Source organism: Xylocopa sonorina, chromosome 2, assembly GCF_050948175.1.
Source record: "Xylocopa sonorina isolate GNS202 chromosome 2, iyXylSono1_principal, whole genome shotgun sequence".
NCBI classification, from domain to species: Eukaryota; Metazoa; Arthropoda; class Insecta; order Hymenoptera; family Apidae; genus Xylocopa; species Xylocopa sonorina.
The window spans coordinates 13,745,522-13,767,334 of record NC_135194.1 but is presented as its reverse complement, the minus strand read 5'-3'; the positions used below and the strand labels follow the sequence as shown (position 1 = coordinate 13,767,334).

The window sequence follows — 21,813 nt, the reverse complement described above, 5'->3', positions numbered from 1 at the left end:
TTATATCTGTATTGCTCACTTAATTTATATTACAGTAATATGTTTGGTTCACCATACAAAAAGCGGTATAATTAATTAACAAATTAGTTATTATACTTTTTCTTTTCTATCGTATTATTGAATTGTTAGTATTTGATAAATAATGTTATAAAAGAATGTAGCAAAATACATTCGAAATGTCGTAAAAGTATATAGCCGCATACATGTTCCAATTGTCACGAATACTATAGCATCATCTTTGTCACCTGTGAACTTAGAATAGATATTATATGTATATCTACAAGTAATAATATGGCGCATCACAGTGATCTGGCTGTTAGTTCAGGCAGACAGTAGTTGGAATCGTGGTACGGCCAGACACGTTTTTTACCTTTCAGTATTTACATCACTGACGATGGTGAGTGTTTCATTTATCATGCATTTCATTAATGTTTCCGCATACATTGAATACAATATATAATTAAAAATTATAATTTTAAATTTTATAAATTATAATTAAAATTATATGTATGAAAAAATTTATGAAAAAAATATTTACGAAATAAAATATATAAATTATTGTGAAATTATTTCACGTATTTGTTAAAAAATTGTATATGTATGTATATACAATTTTATTATAATATTTTAATAGCAATGAGAATCGCATTTGATAATAGTTGGTAAATTGTAATGCAAAACGATGAAATATTAACAGTGTGTATAGCCAGGATGTCATGTAATTATTATGTACCATGTTTCTTCCTAGACCGACCGATTAAGAGAGCTGTCGATAGTGAATCGTTTACGAAACAGTTCCCGAAGTTAAAGCTCATACCATAAAACACAGTTGAATATTTTACGGTATCCAACGGTCAATCCTTAACTTTTATAACATAGAATCATAAATCATCAACACTTCAAAACATTTCTGTTTCAAAAAAGACTTAATACCTTTTTAAATAAAGATATTTTAACGTACGTCTACTTAAGTTCATATAAACCCATTAAAATTTTATATACCGTTGGTATAAGTTAATCTCTTTCTTATTAACTAAAATTGTTTAAGAAATGAATTGCCTCTGAATGCTATTAAGTTAAACAATGAATAATGTTCAGGTTCGGATAATTTGAATTGTATAAGAGCTATTTATCCAACTGGAAAGATCATTTCTTCTGTGTATCGTAAGTTTGTGTTACGTATAAAATAGAGTTCGATCAAGCTGCTATGGTTACAGTATGTCAACCTGAAAAAAATCGATTTTTAGTATAATGCACCTAGAGAATGTAAACTACCGGAAGAGTCTATGATTTGTCTATACCCGATGTGCATAGCGGAGACTATTTCCGCGACTATAACGATGAACTTCGTTCCTTTCTAGGTCCTTACTAAAATATTAAACGAAACCCGGGTAGGTCAAGGTAAAAAAGCTTCGCAATTTACTGACAGGTATGAGATCACTTTATGCCGATGGAATTTCGACATGTCAGTTCGTAATCATATCTTGTTGAGTGCCTTAGCTAATCTAGTTTAGAGTCGCCTACTCTAAACGATACCATTGAAACAATACGATCCAGCATCGCCTCGCTCGTATTTCGAACCATGAAAAATATTTGTTCACTTTCTACTTAAAGATTAGAAAATATAAAAAAATTATACTTTCTCCATTCCTTTGCCTACATGGTTCGAAATGCTTGACAAAGAGAAAGCGTATATGAAAGCATCAATCGAAGACAGTACAGTAATATAAAAGGAATATAAATGAATCTAAAATATATTTAACAATTTTTTTTCTCGTTTGCATTGTTTGTTTTTTTACTAAACGCAACGATTTGGAGTGTTTTATTGCAGAAGTGTCGTATTAAATGATAATGGCAAAGAAGGTAAAGCATTCCAATTTCGCTTTGCACTCGGTTAAATGATATCTTCAATTTCTTCGATCGTAGCCACACGATTAGTTTAGAAAAATTACTTAACATTTTCATTGATATATTATTGTAGCGGGAATGCATATCCATTCATATTGGACAAGCTGGCGTCCAAATGGGTAACGCTTGCTGGGAACTTTACTGCTTGGAACATGGAATTCAACCCGACGGACAAATGCCCAGTGATACTACTGTGGGCTACGGAGATGATTCCTTTAACACTTTCTTCTCCGAGACAGATTCGGGGAAACACGTTCCTAGAGCGGTCTTCGTTGATCTTGAACCAACAGTAGTAGGCAAGTTTTAGTCTTTCATTACATTCGATTGACACATCAGTTTTTACTTTAAAATGTTTGTATAATGTTTCAGACGAAGTCCGTACAGGTACTTACAGGCAATTGTTTCATCCGGAACAATTAATCACTGGCAAAGAAGATGCTGCGAATAATTATGCACGAGGACACTATACGATAGGTTGCGATTCATAGACTAAAATAATTCCTACTGTTCGTTTTCCTTTTCTCTAATCGTTATATTTTACTTTTTAGGAAAAGAAATTGTGGATCTTACTTTGGATCGAATTCGCAGACTAACCGAACGATGCAAAGGTTTGCAAGGTTTCTTAATTTTCCATTCGTTCGGTGGTGGAACGGGATCAGGATTTTCAAGTTTACTCATGGAAAGATTGTCAGTTGATTATCCTAAAAAAAGTAAATTGACTTTTAGTATTTACCCTGCGCCTCAGGTAAAGATATGTGAAGCATAGAAACGAATGCAACAATTTGTAAAATATAAATACCAATAATTACGGATTATATGTATTATCCATCAGGTATCGACCGCTGTTGTAGAACCATATAATGCGATTCTTTATACACATCCAACACTGGAACATTGTGATGTCGCTTTTATAGTTGATAATCAAGTATGTATTACCATTTAATGTTCTTTCCATTAAGATATAAGGTCCAAGATATATTCCATTCCTCGTTGAGATATAAGATCTTATTTTCTGCAAAAGATCATTAATGTTTGATCATGTTTTATAGGCGATTTATGAATTATGTAGAAGAAACTTAAATATCGATAGACCGACGTATACGAATTTGAACCGTTTAATCGGACAAATTGTCTCATCAATAACCGCGAGTTTACGATTCGACGGGGCTCTAAATGTCGATCTTACTGAATTTCAAACAAATTTAGTACCTTATCCGCGTATTCATTTTCCTCTTGTAAGTTGACCAAAAATATTTCAAAATTTGGTTGAATAAAAAGCATCCCTAAATAATAATTTACTTTCTGTAGGCAACTTACGCACCTGTTTTATCAGCAGCGAAAGCTGGTCACGAAAGGATCACAGTGGCGGAAATAACGAGTTCGTGCTTTGAACCGAATCATCAAATGGTGAATTGCGATCCACGCAGGGGCAAGTACATGGCAGTATGCATGCTTTACAGAGGAGATGTGGTCCCGAAAGACGTCAATGCAGCAATCGCGATGATTAAGAGGCAGAAACATGTTCAATTTGTCGAATGGTGTCCGACTGGCTTTAAGGTTCGCTCGATAATCGCATAGGTAGCTTTTGGAAGAAGAATATACAATATTTAATATGCAATTGTATTAATGAAACATTTGATTGCTTACGTTTGTACACAGGTAGGAATAAACTATCAACCACCTACTGTGGTACCAGGCGGTGATCTTGCAAAAGTAGAAAGAGCTGTATGTTGCCTCTGTAACACCACGGCAATAGTTGAAGCGTGGGCTCGAATCGACCATAAGTTCGATCTTATGTATGCTAAAAGAGCGTTTGTTCACTGGTAAATTTTATTTATATTTCAATTATGATATTACCATAAAAATATTTCAAAGGAAATCCTTTTCTACCGTAGGTTTGTCGGTGAAGGTATGGAGGAGGGTGAATTTGCGGAAGCAAGAGAGGATTTAGCAGCTTTAGAATTGGATTATCGTGAAGTTCAAGAAGATGCTGTTAATACAGAAGAAGAAGAAGAATATTAATTTTTGAAGGATATCGAGAAAGTACCGCTCACATTGATTCTCTCTCTCTCTCTCTCTCTCTATCCCTCTCTCTGTGTCCCCTCTCTCTCTTTCTCTCTCTCTCTCTTTCTCTCTCTCTCTCTCTCTATCCCTCTCCTGTTAAGTTACAATAAATATTATTGATAAAGAACTTTATTATCTATTACTTAAACTATATAATAATATAAATGTTATTTAGAAACTACCATTTTCATTCGTATTTTGAATTTAAAAATTGACCCTACACATCCCCACTCGACACATGCTTTCAGTGATATCCCTAGAATGTAATTTAGTATATTTTTGTTTATCGGTATTTCATTTTTTCTATAATTGCGTACAATATTATAATAATCATGGATTAAAAAGGTTTTGTTAACCTTATGGAAGTAATTCAATGATCAATGCACTGTATTGAAATGAATTAATGTAAAAAAAAAATTATTACCAATCACCTTCCGCTTGGCTACTATATGTATAGAAAAATTATTATCTTGTTTCAAACGTCAAGCTACCATGTGTATTTGCAAACAGTACTTCGTAATAACAAAACACTATCCTTTAAGAATTAAGTTAATATAACGTGCGTTACCATTTTTAGAATGCCGAAATAGGTTGTGAAATCGTAATAGAGACAAGATTAATAGATAATTGTTACTATATAAAGAATACTTCTGATACTTGAGTTATTTAAAACGCTGTTATCTGTTAACATGTTAAACCAACAATATGCAATTTTAACTGTCATTGATTCATATATTGAACCACTTTTAATCCCGGTAATATCGTGCGACAAGCTTGGTTAGTTGCAATACGTAATTTATACCTGCAAAACAATTTGCTTGTGATTATGTTAAACTTTTTTATTTGTTTTTCAAGGTGTTTGTTGTGGAACAATTCAGATAGATTCTGTGTCGTCTAGTTGCGGTAAAGCACAGGGAGATCGCTTCAAGTTAACTATTCCTTATGTTAAACAAAATTTAACTTGGAATGTATTCTTCGATTCGCAATGCCCAGAAATGGGCCCAGATTTCATATTTAATGATAATACTTTCTTAGCAAATATGGACATAGATACTTTGTCTACCAAAGTACCCAGTCTTGCTAAATGGAATCCCAATGATCAAAATGCATTGTTGAATGTCCTCATAGAACTTTTATCGTGTTACAAACAACATCAGGTCCGTAAGTTTTTATATAAAATTTTCATTTATAACAATAAATTGAATGTTTATATTTTTTATATCAGATACAATTACTGCAAAAGCAAACCAGACTTCAGATAGAATATCATATGTTAATGGAGTCAACAGAAATGAAAGAAGAAAATGTTGAAATGATATTGTTACCATTTAGCTCCAAGCCAACAGAGGCTAAATTTCTAATAAACTTAACAGTAGATCTTTCAAAGTTACAAACTCGTGCTTGCAACTCAGAAACTGATACAGCAATGCTCCTTGTAGTATTTTCTGGAACAGATTGGAATCGTATTATGCCACAACTTTACTTTTCCAAATCATTAGAAGAAATTCTTGGTAGGACAGACACATTAAGTATACCACCTTTCCCACCTGATCAATATCTGCTAAATTATATGCAGAGAATAAAAAAGTATATATCAGATAAGGTATGTATTTTGTTCTCATAAAATTTTATAATCCTAATTTAATCTCCTACTAATAAAATAAATTTGATCTCAGGTAAACTCTGTTGTGCAAAAGTTAGAGAGAAAAAGGGAGTATCTAGCAGCCTTTCTGAGCTTAAAACGTAACTGTTCACTGGAATTTGACGCCATAAACTTCAGTTATATGTCAGCTTTATTCTCTGAAAATGACTTTTATTTTGTATTAAATATACAACTTCCACTAGAATTCCCTTATGAACCACCTCTAGTTACAATGATATCAGTGTATCATATGGTGTCCCAAAATAATCCTTACACTGAAATAATCCAAAATTATCCCTATGATAGTGCATGGAAGCCAAGTCATATGATTAATGAGTTAATAAGGTTTGTTAAACAAAATGTTAAGAAATTTCAATGTAATTCTTGCAGAATTTGTTCCTTGTAGTCTATTTCAGAGTCAGTTCAGTGAATAATATAATTTGTAATATTAACAGAAATCAATTTTGTTGTTTTTACATCCTATTAGGTTTGATTATACCGGAACCTAACTTAGCATAACTCGAGGGAATAAAACCCAACCTAACCGTACGTTCCCGACCAGCTAAAGCAAAAAATCCAATTGCATCTTAAAGAGCGTCGTCTGGCGCATCTTTTCTCGTTGGAAACAGCTCAAAAGTTTCCTACAAATTTTCGTCGAAATATGTGAAAGGAGAAGAGGGGGTTTGACTGTCATTTTTGCAAACCGGACCTGAGTTTATATGAACTTTTTCGTTGCTTTCGAGGTGTAGTGTCACTGTAAAAATTTGCCAAACGGGTAGTGAATCACCCAGTATATTAATTTTGCATCGATAGATAGAAGAAACATTATATTATAGAATTAATATATATATAAAACTTACTTGATAAATTAAATACTTTTACATATATGTTAGTATAAGGCTTTCATTTTGAATTTATGTTTTTTTCGAATTTGAGAGAAATAATACTTCGTTTTTTCATAGTGAACCGGCCAAATTTCACATTAGTTTTTACATCATAACACTGCAACTGAAAATACAATGAAAATTATAATTAAAAATTATTATAAATAGTAACTATAATAAGTACTGAAATAATAAATACTTCTTTGGATCCCTGGATAATTTTAGTCGGCCTAGGTGTACATTTCTTTTCAGTTAAGATATAATTATGAAAATTAGATTTATTGACAAATAATTTTCTTGCATTTTTAAATCCTTCAATTACACAGCTATTCGGCTTTTGATTCACAGGTGTATTAGAAGTATTCAAACGATGCTTTGTATCATTTATGAATCTAAAATTTTAAAAATTTATTTTGCACAACAACTTATATTTACTGTTAGTAGCAAATCGATAATATTTACAAATTTAAATGTAATTCTCTTTAATTTATTTGACTTGTAATACCTTATAAGTTCTGATATTTCTTCTGAAAATGATTTTAAATCATTTAGAGAGAGCTGGCAACATTTTAAATCTTCTTCTAGATTCTTGCTATAAATGAGCGTTATTTCATTATTAAGAGTTTTAATTTCCTCTTTTAATTTCAATAATGCATTTTCTTTGTGCGTGTTACTTTTCCCTGTATCACTATCAATTATAGTAGTGTATTCACATTCGTGAAGTTCATTTACTTTTGTAATATTAGGATAACAATTAAAAAAAGGAGTAAAATTATGTTTAAATGAAAAATCCCATATTTTATTACAAAATTTATCTTCTATAAGCCAAACATTGTGATTTATATTATTCTGTAATTATAAATATTTGGTAAAAATTGTTTGCAAAGAATATAATGAATATATATTTAAAGTTATTAACAAGTTACCAGTTCCTTAATCTTTTCTTTCAGTATTCTGTTCTTTAATTGAAGCGCATTATTTTTTGTAATTAATATCTGCTTAATAATTTTCAATTGTAACTGTTTATTAAAATACTTTGCATGTGTTAAATGTAAATTGTCTTCTTCGTAATTTAAAGAAGTCATCATTTCTAACGAAAGATAGTATAAGAGTATAATGTTACAATCTATTTATTAAAGTTATGATAGAGAAAACGAATTAACTTATAAAATTAACGAACTTGTGTATCGATATTTAATTTTGTGATTAATTCCATACATAATACCCGATTGGTGCTTTCCGTTAAGACATTCTTAAATAACCTATGATATCCTCACAAAAAGAGTGAAATTTTGTGCTATGGCGTGTTGGATGGCTGTCTATTAAAAATAACCTTTTTTAACCACATGTAAACAAACTTCGTTTGCAATTTTCTTTGCGAACGAATATAAATTATTAGCACATTAAGAGTTACAAAGTATGAGCATAAGTATAACATGAGTTCAAACAGTTTGAAAGTGTTGAAGAAAACGTGAGTATAAACTATAGATGTTAATTTGTAATTTCTTCATTCATCATCTACATTACCAAATTATAATTCATTCTTTATAAAAGTTCTAGTTGAGAATTAATAAATATATAATAATTCATAATTGTAGTTGATTTTCATATATTGTTTTCTATTGTGATATCTTCAGCAATCAGTATCCACAAAAGATAAGATGTCAAAAATGTCTAGAAATTGGACATTGGAGTTATGAATGTAAGGGGAAACGGAAATATTTACACAGATCTTCGCGTACATTGCAACTGAAGAGAGCTTTAAAGAAGCAACAAGAGTCTAACAAGTAAATTTTATAAAACATGTCCAAATAGATAGATTTCAAGGCATAGAAGATATTGACGGTCAAATTTTTCAGTGAAGAGCAGAAGAAAGAAGTAAAGAAGAGCCGTGTACAGAAAAAAATGAAGGGGAAATCTAGCAGTTCCAGTGATACAAATTCTAATGCCGATAGCAGCAGTTCTAGTAGCAGCAATGACAGCAGCAGTAGTTCCTCATCTTCGGATAGTGAATCAGACTCTAGTGATAGTGTTTCAAGTAGTAGCAGCGGTAGCAGTAGTAGTAGCAGTAGTAATAGCAGTAGTAGTAGTAAAAGTAGTAATCGTTCCAAAACATTCTATTTTCATAAAAAAAGTACTTTGCTGGTTAATATGTAATAAATGTAAGTACGATAAGCTTGTATAAAATTAAGACTATTAAGGTACTTACATGTAATATACATTTTAAATAGTAATTTACACAGTACAACACCCTCTTAATTATATTAGACGCAACTAAAAAATATCATGTTTTTACAAACTATATGAAGTATTTATTATAGAACCAAAATGATACAAGAATAGTTACAAATTGAAAAATTGAAAAAATTAATTTTTTATTGAAACATTAAGTTGAATTATTATACATTATAAAAATGGTGTTTATATAATATAGAATATCATGCTGTAAATAAAGTTATGATTTTTATTTGTACCATCTTTAATGTTTTATTAGTCATCGATAACTTCAGGAAGCGTTTGTACTATCACTTTCCTTCTTGAATCATAAACAAAGTTATTTGACTTGAAAATATCACTTTCGTAAAATGGATGAAGATCGTATATGTCGATTTGTTTAGCCTGTGAAATGAAACCGACACTTTAGTATGATAAGATTTTTGTAGATTTGTCGTAGGAGGAACACAGATAAATAATTTGTACCCGATCTAATAAATCTTTCTCCAAAACTTCGACTGTTGTAATACGACCTCCACGTATAGCTTTTTGAAATGCTATAGTATCCAACGTAATTTGTCTAAGTATGTAATACAAAAGTTCACTGTGATCTTTCTTGTATGATAGAAATTTCTGGAATGTCTTTAAAAAAAAATGTAACATTTAATTACAATTTTTGTTTCTTTTTCTAATAATTATAATAATTATAAATGCGCTTACCTGACGCATACTTTTCATTACTGAATATTTTTGTGTATCAACAAAACTGTCAAGCATCATTCTGATGGCAACATTAATATCACTTTCTTGAACGTGATCACGTAAGTGCATTTTGGCACTTGCTTCGGACATACGTATAATACTTTCTATGTGACGGACAGTAATTGGTAAACTACCGGTTGCCTATTAATTATTAGAACAAAACTTAATTATTATAAGAATTTTTACCATAAACGATTCGAACTTACCAAACTTTCTTGCCTCAATTGGCTGTATAATTTTGCCACTTTGTCTTGATCTATATTTGTTAACTTAGGATGAACATTTTGACGCGCGTAAACTATATACTTTCTTAAAAGATCTTGAGGGATAGATATATCGTTTGTATTATCGCCTGTAGGCACTTCTTTTCCTGCATTCGTTGGATGATGCCTGATATGAGAATTTACGACAAATTTAGCCAAATGTCGATCCTGCATTGGATCTATTTCATCTTTAACTACGCAAAGAATATCAAAACGAGACAAAATTGGTTCCGATAAATCTACCTAGGTAAAGAAAAATTATTATATAAATACTATTTATATTACATATTTTAACATTATATTAATATGCCTTACATTTTCTGAAAATGTCATACTAGCATCATATCTTCCTCCGATAGGATTTGACGCAGCTATTACTGAACACCTAGCATGTAGCGATGTAACGATTCCTACTTTTGAAATAGAAATACTTTGTTGTTCCATGGCTTCATGAATAGATGTTCTGTCTTGATCGTTCATCTAAAGATATAATAAATGTATGTATATATATAATGTAATATATATATAATGTAATATATATTTTATATAATGTAATATATATATATATATATATATATATATATATATATATATATATATTACATTATATAAAGATTAATATAAAAATATCAATTTACCTTATCGAACTCATCAATAAGGCATACTCCGTGGTCGGCAAGTACTAAGGCACCAGCTTCTAAAGTCCATTCGCGAGTTGTTGGTGATTTCCTCACGAAAGCAGTTAAACCAACAGCCGAAGCTCCTTGACCTGTAGTGAATACTGCTCTCGGTGCAATTTTTTCAATATATTTTAAGAATTGAGATTTGGCTGTTCCAGGGTCTCCACAGAGCAACACGTTAATGTCCCCTCTTACTTTATGTTTATCGCCTATGTACATTCAATTGTAAGTTTTTCGTGAATTGCATTTTTAAAACGTACAGAAAGTGACATTGAAAATGAAATTACCAGGATTTTTTGATTCTCCTCCAAATATTGCCAATGCTAATGCTCTCTTTATATATTCATGCCCATAAATCGAAGGTGCAATACTTGCAACAATGCGATCAGATATTCGATGATCCTTACTTAAAGCAAGAATACTAGAAATATCTTCTTCAGTCAGAGATTCTACAATTTCTTTTGTACCTTTTACTTGCACGTGATTAGCAAGAAGAACCGTCGCGAATACCGGAAAACCCTAAAATAATAAATAAATATATCAATTAAGTTGATATAAAGTTTTTATGTAAAAACCTGACAAATATGCTTTTTTTTACGTGTTCTGTATTCAAAGAGCCGTCGTAATTGTTTGTATAAATAGCAGTAACATCTACTTCGTCTCCAGGTTTACAGCGATCACAGAGATCTGATAGAAGAATACACTCCTTGCTTCTAGGTATTCTACCTGCAGGAATTTTACCTGGTGATTCTTGAATCGTAACTTTTTGGTAGTTCCTATATATCGTTTGTTCCATATTAATCTGTAATTAATATTAATATCTATGTAAAATGTATATATATGTTGCGCATACATAAAATAATTCCAATATTGAAGTTTACCATAAAAGGTCCAATACTTTGACATTCGGGACATGAACCAGGCTTAACTTCGGTATTCTGATTTTGTACAAACGGACCAAGTACATACCCGCACTTTGTACAATCATATTTTACAACAGATAACTGTGGTAATACCCCCGTGGTCGCAGTAACGACTCCCAGAGTACGTACCAATTGATTTAAGTGTAGCTTTCTAATTTTTACAAAATTGACTATATATTACTTTCTTTAGAAAAATCTTACTTTAAATCAATATACATATATATACGTATTTTACCTAAATGTACGAATTTCTTCTATTAGAGGTAACTCTGATATTCTTACATGAATTTCAGCTGTTACTCTTTCATAACTGGGAAATATAGTCAACACCAATTCTTTTGCTACTTCATCAAATATTTCTAACATTTGAAATGGTGCTTCTGGCAAGAAATAAGCCAAAACGTGTTCTTTACTGGCGAGAATTGGGAATTCCACGATAAAGCTAGACTATTAAAAGATGATATAAATATTTTCTACATTTTAACAGTACCATTAATAAAATTAATAGCAAAGAATATTACTTGATTACTTTCACACATATGACGAATTCGTTCTTTGTACATGTATTGTCCTTTGGAATTAGTATGAGTACGAAGAAAGCTCTTAAAACGATTGGAAATTTCTGTTCTCGGTCCTAACATAGATACCCATTCTTTGACAGAATGCCCTTTGGTGTCCTCTAAATTTTCAATAGATTCAATCATCTAGCGGAAGAGTAAAACTTGTATAACATAATAAAATAAGATGTATTAAAACAGAGAGCATGCAAATCTTACTTCTGCATCCTCAATTTCACCTGTTGCTGCTTTCTCAGCCATACGTCTTTTACGAGCATGAACTTCATCTTCATCACTTTCATCTTAAATATATAATATACATGTTACAATAAGTTTGGGATAAAATATTAATTATATTTATATACAAAAAGGAAATATACCATAAAGTAAATATCTGTCGTCCCTAGTAATGCCTGCTGCACGATCCCTTTTACGCATAGCAGCTTCGGCAGCATTACGCTCTCCTTGAGACAATTCAGAGTATTCTTCATCGTCCACTACATCTGGATCATATCTGTCTAACGCTGGCATAGGACGATAATCACTGTAATATCATTTAAAAGTTAATATCCAATGCACTGTGCTTTTTTGTATAATGTAATGGAAAAGAAGTTTACGCTTCCATGTTGTCTCCAAATAATTCTTCTCCCTCTTCTTCTTCCTGGTTAATGTCATTATCGTTACCAAGTAAATCAGTTTCATCTTCAAATGGTTCATCTATTTCTGGTGCAGGAGATGTCATTGCCTCCGTATGCCTGTCAGAGCGTGCTGGACTACTAGAATCCTAAAAAAACAGTGTGAAATATAAAAGTGAATAAATTATAATGCGATAAAATGCAAATACAAATGTATACTGTATATTTTGAAACATCAAGTTAAAGTTATCTGCATATTTATAACTTTCTATTTCTGAAATCTTACCATTATGTCTGTATCAAGTGAGTCGAAACAAAAATTACATCAAAGCAAATTTATAAACAACAATGTAATATGAACACGTACAAAAACACTCTGCTCTTTTTACTTTGTCAATCTTAAACCAAAAACTGGGAATTGGCGGGAATTTCTTTTAGATCGCAAGTTCTTCAGTCATGGCAACAGTTCTTAACAAATAACTATGAGTAACGAATACCAGAAATTCTTTATAAGAAAGAAACGATACTTCTAAATTGTATTGGTACTCTTACTGTGACAAAATTGTGTTGTCAGGATGTACATTTCAATAGTTTTGCTGTAATTCATTGTATATTTTAGTAATTTTATTGAGGTAAGATGATATAAGAGAGAGAAATATGCTGTAAGGAAGAGTGAGACAGATGATGATGACCCTACTGTAGAACCCGTGGCGCCATCTCTGTAAAAAGTGCTCAAACTTAAGAGAATATTGAAGCTAATGCCCGAGCAATTTCAGTGCCCCTCTATCAGATGGCGCTAGTAGTCTTCACTAGTTTACTTCGCTGTCGATAATGCTGTGCGACCAGTTTGAGCACTTTTCACAGAGATGGCGCCAGGGGTTCGAAAGTAGGATCGGTATCATCTGTCTCACTCTTTCCTACAGCTTTCTTATATATCTTTCTGTCTCTTACCGCTGAAGTGGGAAATGTACAAAAAATTGCAATGAAACTAGTGAGATATTTTCAGTATATAATCCTTTTATTTTTTAGATACATCTGTTGAATAAGAAGTATGTTTTAGAAAATATAAAGACTGTAATTTGTCTAATACTGAAGTAATTTCAGCCTGTACATTTGCTGCTCTAACAGCAAGATAGAGGGATTCTTGGAAACGTTTCTGTGCAATACGTAAACTCTGAGGCACCAGTACACCGAACCATTTTATAGGATCTTGAATCTCATCTTGATCTTTATCAATGATTTTCAAGCTTAGATCAAAATTTGGAATTATTTTGCCAGTCTCGTCTGTTAATTTTGTTTCTAATTCGTACAATGTAACCACTCTTTCATCATCAACGGGAACCTGCAAGATACTTATGCTTTCTTTACCACGTATATACTTGGCTTTAGCTAACTCAATGTAACCATCACGCAATATCTGCTCCATTTGAACATTAATATTTATCTTCTCTTCCATAAGCTCCAAATTACGCAGTAAATTCTCATCGATTGCTTTACATACATCATCTATACTTTCATGCATATTGTCAGAATGATAAATCTGTTATAATGTGCAACAACGTGGAGTGCTGAAATATATATACATAAATAATTAATTTTTTACATCTTTTACTACCATTTCATGAATTATTATACCAAGTTTAATCCTTACTTATATCATTTATACATCTTTATGCTTACCAAATATTATTGTACCAAATATTGTTATAAACAATTGTTTATATAAATGATTATATTTTTCACACGTGATTATTATCTATTTATTTGTATCTATTCTTTAAAGAATATTGTGTAAAATTCACATAAATGTCTACAATTATTAAAACCCTAAAAATTGGCAGTACTGCTTGCAGTGCTATTAACAATACTCCTCGAAGGAATGATGTTAACACGGTAGAACTGTTACACCGTACAATTTAATGAATATCAACAATGGCAGTGAAAGAGAAACAAACGGATGCTTCTGCCGATGAAGTAGAATGGAATATCGAAAATGAAATTCAATTATTCTTTGCTATGAATGGGCATAAGCCTGTTGGTAAGATTCAAGTTGACATAACATTGTTATAGGTTATGTTTACACCAATACAACATTAGAACTATAATTAAAGCAACATTAGTTACTAATGCAAGTTCATTTTCAAGGTATTAATAAATACTTTCACATGGTCTGCATATGGGAGAAATTTCGCGCTGCCATTCATAAAGATGTATCGTTAAAAAATATTTGGGAGCATTTGGAATCAATGTACGATTTGATGGCTCTGGTACTTACGATTGCTTTAAGAAATTGACGTTAAATGCGTGAAATAAACTTAAAGGTGGGTTTAAATGATTTTAGGATGATATGGAAGATTTACCGTTTCCTAGTCAAGAGATAGATTTTTCGTTACCGGAGCAGGACTTCTTAGGAATGCTTAAATCCCGAAAGAGAGAAGAACCTGAATTAAAATTGAAGGAACAAAGGGACAAGTACAAAGAGATCAAGAAAGAGAAAGATATTAAAGATCCTATGAAAAAGGATAGCGTTCTGCGTGACTTTAAAGCAAGTAAAGAAATGGACAAAAAAAAGGAAGAATTTAAGAAATATGTTAAAGACATGGAACTAAAGAAAGATAAACTTAAAGATATTAAGGACGCTAGGAAAGAGTACAAATCTTCGAAAGGAAGATCAAAGGGAAAAGATGATCCAGAAGAATCAGGTATACATATATATCTGCTTTTAATAATTCTAAATAGTGTTTATAGAATTAAATATTATCTTTTCTTATTTAGCATCAAATGGTAAAAAAGAACGCAAAGATTCAGATTCCGGACGCGAAAGTTTAAAAAGAGGACCAAAACGACCAACTAGACAAAGTATGGATAATACATCTAAAGCATCTTCCAGTCCACGTGACACACCACCACCGAAACGAAGAAGGATATAACAATTATAATTTTTTAAAGTTCAAATTATTTCTTGTCAAACCTCATACTGTATGCAAACATAATTTGCATTTTATAATATGGACAAAGTGAGAATCATGTATTTTCTTAAACATGATCCGCATAAGGATCTGTGAGAAAAACTATATCCACCACTTCATTTTATAAGAAAATTAAAGAACTGTAAATATGATACACTCTTTAGTGGAAATAAAAGAAATGAAAGTACGAGTGTCATAAAGCATATGTATGTAGTATATACTAAATTGGCTTGGTGTGATTTATCTAGTTTTCAACACCATTATATGTATCCTGGAAAGTTATAGGGTGTAAAAGTAATATAAGTAAAACAATAATATATAATCTGTTAAATATCAGACAATATTTATTGTGGAAATACACATCTTCGTTGACATGGATGTCTTAAACCAAGTTTGACCGTGTTATCAGAAATGTTATGTGTTTCCTATTTTTGTTGATGGAATGGATTGTGTGTGCATTTTACGAGTCTGGATGCTTCTCGTCTTTCCTTTTTTATGTTATTGCAGATAAATCCTTGTGTATTTATCGAAGCCTCCTCGCTTCACGTTCCGATTCCAATAAGGTTAGGAGATCACCTTCTCGTACCGGTCCTTTCACATTTCTGATAATTTGTCGGTTTTGTTCGCCCAAGAACTCAACTTTTACTTGTGTACATTGTCCTTGTGATCCAGTCCGTCCTAGGACTTTTATTACACGAGCCAAAACTACTGGTTTATCCATGATTGTCTCACGTGGCTTTGATGCGACAGCAAAGAGACGTTTTACGGAAGTGAAAGAGACTTCTTCGCTTCGCGATCCAGTAAGAAAGATGGCAACTTCCGGCGGGTTTCTCCAGCGGCATTATATCGTGTTAAACTTAAATTTAAAAAATTTATAGTAGAATATATAAATACCTTTATGGTAGACCATGTGCAACCTGTACTTCATTAAGGTGAGACTTTTCTAATTATCTTAAACATAAATGATTAATATTATTATATTATAATTTACTTATTAATAAATAATAGATGGCGTTTACTATATTTGAATTTGAACGTGTTAACGTTCCCCATTGGAAATCGAAAGATGAAGGTAAGCATATTGCAAATGTTTAGAGTAATTGTTTCGTGTAGTTATTAGAGAATTTAGAGCTTTAAGAAAATATGAATTGCTTAATTGCTATTGATATTTCAAAAATTATATATTATAAATGTTTGTTTGTATTTTGACAACGTGTATTTGTACTTTATATCAGTTTTACAATATGTTAAATTTTCTCAATGCAACAGCAAGTTACAAGGCCTAATTGTCCTTGCTCACTACAGTGTAAACTGCATGACAGTTGGTAATTATTTATAAGAATATGTGAAAAAATTATCTTATATTCATATCATGCATTTTCTCTTCAGTGACACAATGGTCTATATTGTTTGATAAGAAAAAAATTTAATACAATAAAACATGACAGATATGTCTAGAACTTATTGTCAAGTTTCAATATTTATAGTGTTATTTGGCGATAAATTATATTGTATGCAAACACTTTTATACCAGGAAAGTGTACGACACTGTTTTATACAATTTCTGACTAATCAGCGATCAATTATAACTAAAATACTTGACTTTCATATGCATAATGCTTGAAAATATAAGTATTTCATGTGTTAAGTCATGGTGTATGTAATGTTTAATTCAATAAGTTTCCGCCACTGGATATTAACAAAATAAAATAAATGCATTTCGATCAGAAATAATAATAATACTCGTTTAAAAATATTAAGTTCTAAAATGTTCTTTAATTATATAATCAACGTTGTAATCTGGCGCTCTAAGTAACACACTAGTCAAGTACAAACAATACTGCTAACTTGTTAAAGACAGCATTGTCATTTTTAATTTTCCACAAGTCAGGATTAGTAATACATGAAAATAGCCACCAAATGTTTAAAACGTTCAATATATCTCGTTTACATAAAAATAATGCAACATTATGCTAAAAAACGAATCTACTTTTAAAATGGTTGAAGTCACTTTTTAAGTAAAGTAGCCCTTCTTAATATACAAATCGTTTGAAAATTTTAAGTTGGTGAAAACAGTAATGTATTCGGCTTTCCCTTATGTTTAGGGGTAAAAATGAACTGTATCGGAAAAATACGCTTATCGTACTAAAGATACTTGTACTTGTTTAAGTATAATGAAATCTTTTGCCATAATGAAAGTGGACCCTGACGATACATTCGTCGTGATTACAAAAGCACCCATTTTAGCAAATAATACAATTATATCATCGAGTACGTGTATACTGTACGTCACGAACAACTCTTTACAATCAGTCAAAAATTTGTTTTTATTTGTTGTTTTCATTTTTCCAACAACAACGTTGAAAGCCTAGCAAAGCTTTAGAAGAGAAATTGTTTGGACTCGAAATACTTTGCGCCATCGCGAATCATTTTTCGGAAATGGCAGTACTCAAGTACTATTTTCGCTTACGTCCTTGTTGTGTTACATCCCAGAGCAATTTCCAAACTAATATGGAAACGTAATTATGTTGGGTAACGAACGTTCGACACTAGTGTACAACACTGAATGGAATAATCAATCAACTAACAATATTCTTAAAACCTTTACTGCCACAAATTAGTGGAAAGTGTTTGTCCGGGAAGTGCAGTAGTAGTAGACTTTCCTGGTGTACTCGAAAAGCTCGTGCCACCTAATGAGATCTGGGCCATTTGTTGTGGTAACTAAAACATGAACGCATTCGTAATTGTTATTACATTAAACTGGCGTCGTCATGTCTATTTTAGAAATATATTGCATACCTGAGAACCAAATGCAATAGATTGCTGTTGTTGTTGTTGTTGAGCCGTTAAGTTGAAAAAAGGATTGCTACCAGGAGCTGGTTGAAGGTTTTGTGTTAACATTCCACTCCATCCATTATTACTACTAATATTAGACTGTCCTAGTTGCATCACCTACCAATATATGAAATAATTATATTAATACTGTTGGTGTTTGTATTGTGCAATAGACAAATTTGTATACCATTTGGGATTGCATTGTAATAGCAGGATTAGGTACACCATTCATCTGATTTATTTGCCCTATGTGTAAACAGTTTCCTAAAGAACTTGATGCCATTGGTCCTAATGAAGTAGGATTCGCTGAAATTTGATTCTGACTGATAGGTAATTGATTAGTTGTAACGGACATTTGGACAGGAAGTTGACTAAGTTGAGTCAAGGAACTTTGTTGATTTGGATAACTAGTTTGTTGACCAAATGGTACAGCATTTGGTACTTGCTTATATGGAACAGTAGATTGTTGAGCATAAATTCCACCTAAAACACAAAATGACACAAAAGTGTATTAATATTTCGAACAGAATAATATATTTGAAATAATAAATATACCAGAAACTGCAAACATCGCTGACTGTTGATGACTTGGTGTACCGTACAAAGCCAAAATACTGTCTTTGGACATTTTATTTTTTTCCTGAAGTGATGATGCTGGTTGTTCAAAGAAACTTTCCTCTTCGCTTTTACTCACGGTTGTCGATGTGCTTGTTGTTGTACTGGAAGTAGTACTATTAGTAGAAATTGCTGTAGCAGGAGGTGCAGACAAGAAGGAAGAAAATATATCATCTCCAGCACCATTTACATTTGACTGATTTGTTGGAGCATCTGTGTACACAAAATTCATATATCTTTGAAACTGTTAAATTCATTTCGTATAATTAACAAAATATCTATGTAAGAGAAATATACCTAAGCCCAATAAGTCTAGGGTTGCAGAATTATTTGCTCTATTAGGTTTAGGACTCGCAGAGCTCTTAGGTTTCGGCAATTGAGGCACTACTTCTGGTTTTTTTACAGGAGGAAGTATAGCTTGATTAGTGGAGGTTTTAGAATTTTCCTTTTTCCTTCTACGTTGCCTTTCTGCTTCTTCGTCAAGTTCTTTATCCCAATTAACCTATGTAATTTATTCGAGACTATTTACTTATCTTAAAATTTAATTTTTTATGTTCATTTTCCATATGTTGTAGGTCCTTGATAATACCTTTGGTAATGGAGGTGGCACCCATTCTCTAGCAATATATTTTTTATGTTCATATTTTGCACGGATGAAACTTTCAAGACTACATACTGTTTGAGGTCTTCGAAAACTATCTGGAAGATTTGCTTCGTACACTGCTCTTGCACGAGAGTTGCCCATTTGCTGTAAACTCTGAAAGTATTAAAACATATCATGTAAGGAGCATTAACATTTTTTATTCTAATTCATATTCATGGTAAGTTGATTGGTAAGAGCGACATAACAAAAAACATACCACCACTTGTTCAGGTGTCCACGTGTCCAAATTAACAGATTTAACTTTACTTATATGAACTCCTAGGTTTCTGTGTATTCCAGCACAACGAATGCATAAGAATATACCTAGATTCCAACTAGCCCATCTTGGTCCTACGAAATGTGGAAGAACAAAAACAGTTGTTTTAATGAAACAACATATTTATATTTAATTCTTAGCTAATATTTGACAATATGAATAGAGGCATGTAATGCTACATAATTTGATTTGTACAAAACATATAAACACCAAGATGAATGAAATGGAATACAAATTTAGAACAGAGGGAACTGCTAACTAAATTAAAGAATTCAGGTTAGATATAGATTTTGTTGATGTACGAAATACATTAAATAAGGAAAATAATACAAATGGTGCTTTTATATAAAATTCTTTATTGCAGATTAATAAAAAAAGAAAGGAAAGAAGAACATGTTCACGGGTAAGAGACGAATACGTTGAAGAAACCATAGTGACGTCCACTAGTAATTGCTGTCATTTTAGGTTTTGTCACGGAAGAATTAAAAATCTATATAATGTTTCACTGCGAGAAACTAGGTCGTTTTGAAATCGATATTGATGACTTATATGCACCTTTACTTAGAAAAATTGCAACTTTTCAACAGTCGAAGGGAGTGGGCAGAATAATGGGGGGTTCATCGCTCGAACAGGGATAAGACATCGCTAGAAAATTTGCAATTGACGTGACGAACCTTTCGCATCGCAGTCGACACAATACTTGTTGTCTTCGTCGCGTAGCATCTGTATCAAAAGATTCTGACATTTCTCTTGTATTTGCTTGGAACGTTCTTTTTCCAGTCGGGACGTCATTTCTATACTGTGATGGAATCTTCCTGTACGCAGAGCACTCCAAAACAATGTTTTCCTCTTGGAACGCTGGACACACGCGAGAACCGTCAAGTAGTGTGTGCAGCAATGGTCAGCGAACGCCCCCAATAGTTCGACTTGTTACTCACTGAAACGTCATGCAATTGGAGAAATTCTATTGGATCGCACACGTCCCGATATCTTAAATAATATAATAAGTAGATTGTCAACGATAATCTTTTCTTTCTTTCTACTTATCATGAACTTTGCCAGTTGTGCATTGCGCTACTACTTATCTATAATTTAAGCACAGTCGAGCTGCTATTGCGAGGTATAGGATAGACCTACCATTAAATGAGACTATACTCATATTGCTCAGTCGGTTTCTTCTTTCAAAAAATTTGCTTTTCAGAAATTGATGTAAATCTTTTCGTACCAGTAGTAGCGGTTCATGTAAAATATAATGAACTGTAAAGATATCGCAATTATACCGAGAAAATAATATTTAAAAATGGTAAGAAGAAAATTGTGTATACTTTTTACATATTCAACTATAGAATAAGATAGGAAGGGTAAGTAATTAAAAAATGCAAGATACTTTTCCACTATTAATTTCCATTGTGATTTTCTGTTAAATTTCAGCCAGTATTAATAGATTCATCAAAAAGGAGAAATATTGTAATTCTCGTGCTTCTTTGGAGGCGTAGGAGAGCATAATGCGCGAAGTATGATTTCTGATTAAGGAGATTAATAAATTATCTAAAAAGGAAGGTAAAATAAAGATCACTAATTATTTTATGCCATTCATTTGTGCATTTTTAATTTTATCGTAATACAAGTTTATGCCAATTTTTTTGCATAAGTTTTTCAAACATTTTCTTTCCAAAATAATTAATATTACTTCCTAAATCCTATTACGGTACAGAAGAAATGGTACAGATTCTATTTATATTTGTATAATATTGCCACACTTTTTGTCACCCCTTCTTGAATTATCAAACTGAAGATCTCTTGATGGTACGGGTAAAAGCATTACATATTGAAACCCTTCAACATAATGAAGGCATTATTTGCTTGTGCGCCTTGATAGACACGTTATCTGTTGATCAGAAGGATCTATTGAAAAAGAACCTTTCAGGTTTTACATTAAACG

General features: G+C 31.8%; 9 protein-coding genes across 9 annotated transcripts; 4 read left to right on the top strand and 5 right to left on the bottom strand.

Annotated features, from left to right (window-relative positions):
* The first annotated feature begins 213 nt into the window (after positions 1 to 213).
* LOC143433298 (tubulin alpha-2/alpha-4 chain) lies at positions 214 to 3,967 on the top strand. Its single transcript, XM_076910595.1, has 9 exons — positions 214 to 397; positions 1,982 to 2,204; positions 2,278 to 2,382; positions 2,457 to 2,653; positions 2,741 to 2,833; positions 2,958 to 3,143; positions 3,217 to 3,465; positions 3,568 to 3,731; positions 3,804 to 3,967. The coding sequence occupies exons 1-9, from the start codon at positions 395 to 397 to the stop codon at positions 3,928 to 3,930; spliced, it is 1,347 nt and encodes a 448-aa protein (XP_076766710.1). The 5' UTR covers positions 214 to 394; the 3' UTR covers positions 3,931 to 3,967.
* Positions 3,968 to 4,470: 503 nt separating this feature from the next.
* On the top strand, positions 4,471 to 6,073 carry LOC143433089 (BRISC and BRCA1-A complex member 2). The gene is made up of 4 exons (XM_076910217.1): positions 4,471 to 4,749; positions 4,828 to 5,129; positions 5,198 to 5,575; positions 5,649 to 6,073. The coding sequence occupies exons 1-4, from the start codon at positions 4,662 to 4,664 to the stop codon at positions 6,018 to 6,020; spliced, it is 1,140 nt and encodes a 379-aa protein (XP_076766332.1). The 5' UTR covers positions 4,471 to 4,661; the 3' UTR covers positions 6,021 to 6,073.
* A 444-nt stretch (positions 6,074 to 6,517) lies between these two features.
* On the bottom strand, positions 6,518 to 7,718 carry LOC143433308 (uncharacterized). The gene is made up of 5 exons (XM_076910606.1): positions 7,679 to 7,718; positions 7,425 to 7,624; positions 7,004 to 7,347; positions 6,698 to 6,890; positions 6,518 to 6,616 (listed from the first exon to the last, which is right to left on the bottom strand). Exons 1-5 carry the CDS (start codon positions 7,716 to 7,718, stop codon positions 6,518 to 6,520), a joined length of 876 nt encoding a protein of 291 aa, XP_076766721.1.
* A 54-nt stretch (positions 7,719 to 7,772) lies between these two features.
* On the top strand, positions 7,773 to 8,671 carry LOC143432900 (uncharacterized). Its single transcript, XM_076909873.1, has 3 exons — positions 7,773 to 7,969; positions 8,136 to 8,285; positions 8,358 to 8,671. Exons 1-3 carry the CDS (start codon positions 7,935 to 7,937, stop codon positions 8,653 to 8,655), a joined length of 483 nt encoding a protein of 160 aa, XP_076765988.1. The 5' UTR covers positions 7,773 to 7,934; the 3' UTR covers positions 8,656 to 8,671.
* A 214-nt stretch (positions 8,672 to 8,885) lies between these two features.
* Positions 8,886 to 12,877, bottom strand: Mcm2 (DNA replication licensing factor Mcm2). The gene is made up of 15 exons (XM_076909717.1): positions 12,819 to 12,877; positions 12,515 to 12,681; positions 12,278 to 12,441; positions 12,117 to 12,199; positions 11,862 to 12,044; positions 11,576 to 11,787; positions 11,299 to 11,491; positions 11,016 to 11,219; positions 10,705 to 10,936; positions 10,376 to 10,626; positions 10,053 to 10,217; positions 9,681 to 9,980; positions 9,433 to 9,615; positions 9,199 to 9,354; positions 8,886 to 9,117 (listed from the first exon to the last, which is right to left on the bottom strand). The coding sequence occupies exons 1-15, from the start codon at positions 12,819 to 12,821 to the stop codon at positions 8,989 to 8,991; spliced, it is 2,625 nt and encodes an 874-aa protein (XP_076765832.1). The 5' UTR covers positions 12,822 to 12,877; the 3' UTR covers positions 8,886 to 8,988.
* Positions 10,398 to 15,688, top strand: Mrgbp (MRG/MORF4L binding protein). The gene is made up of 5 exons (XM_076909718.1): positions 10,398 to 10,508; positions 14,410 to 14,570; positions 14,678 to 14,799; positions 14,874 to 15,234; positions 15,308 to 15,688. Exons 2-5 carry the CDS (start codon positions 14,465 to 14,467, stop codon positions 15,460 to 15,462), a joined length of 744 nt encoding a protein of 247 aa, XP_076765833.1. The 5' UTR covers positions 10,398 to 10,508; positions 14,410 to 14,464; the 3' UTR covers positions 15,463 to 15,688.
* On the bottom strand, positions 13,539 to 14,127 carry LOC143432818 (vacuolar ATPase assembly protein VMA22). Its single transcript, XM_076909720.1, has one exon. It carries the CDS (start codon positions 14,052 to 14,054, stop codon positions 13,551 to 13,553), a length of 504 nt encoding a protein of 167 aa, XP_076765835.1. The 5' UTR covers positions 14,055 to 14,127; the 3' UTR covers positions 13,539 to 13,550.
* Positions 15,689 to 15,820: 132 nt separating the features above from the next.
* On the bottom strand, positions 15,821 to 16,293 carry LOC143432761 (small ribosomal subunit protein eS28). The gene has a single exon (XM_076909648.1). The coding sequence runs from the start codon at positions 16,220 to 16,222 to the stop codon at positions 16,025 to 16,027; it is 198 nt and encodes a 65-aa protein (XP_076765763.1). The 5' UTR covers positions 16,223 to 16,293; the 3' UTR covers positions 15,821 to 16,024.
* A 1,516-nt stretch (positions 16,294 to 17,809) lies between these two features.
* On the bottom strand, positions 17,810 to 20,793 carry LOC143432760 (stromal membrane-associated protein 1). The gene is made up of 8 exons (XM_076909647.1): positions 20,546 to 20,793; positions 19,812 to 19,945; positions 19,541 to 19,708; positions 19,249 to 19,453; positions 18,892 to 19,164; positions 18,524 to 18,819; positions 18,301 to 18,453; positions 17,810 to 18,222 (listed from the first exon to the last, which is right to left on the bottom strand). The coding sequence occupies exons 1-8, from the start codon at positions 20,661 to 20,663 to the stop codon at positions 18,106 to 18,108; spliced, it is 1,464 nt and encodes a 487-aa protein (XP_076765762.1). The 5' UTR covers positions 20,664 to 20,793; the 3' UTR covers positions 17,810 to 18,105.
* Positions 20,794 to 21,813: the final 1,020 nt, after the last annotated feature.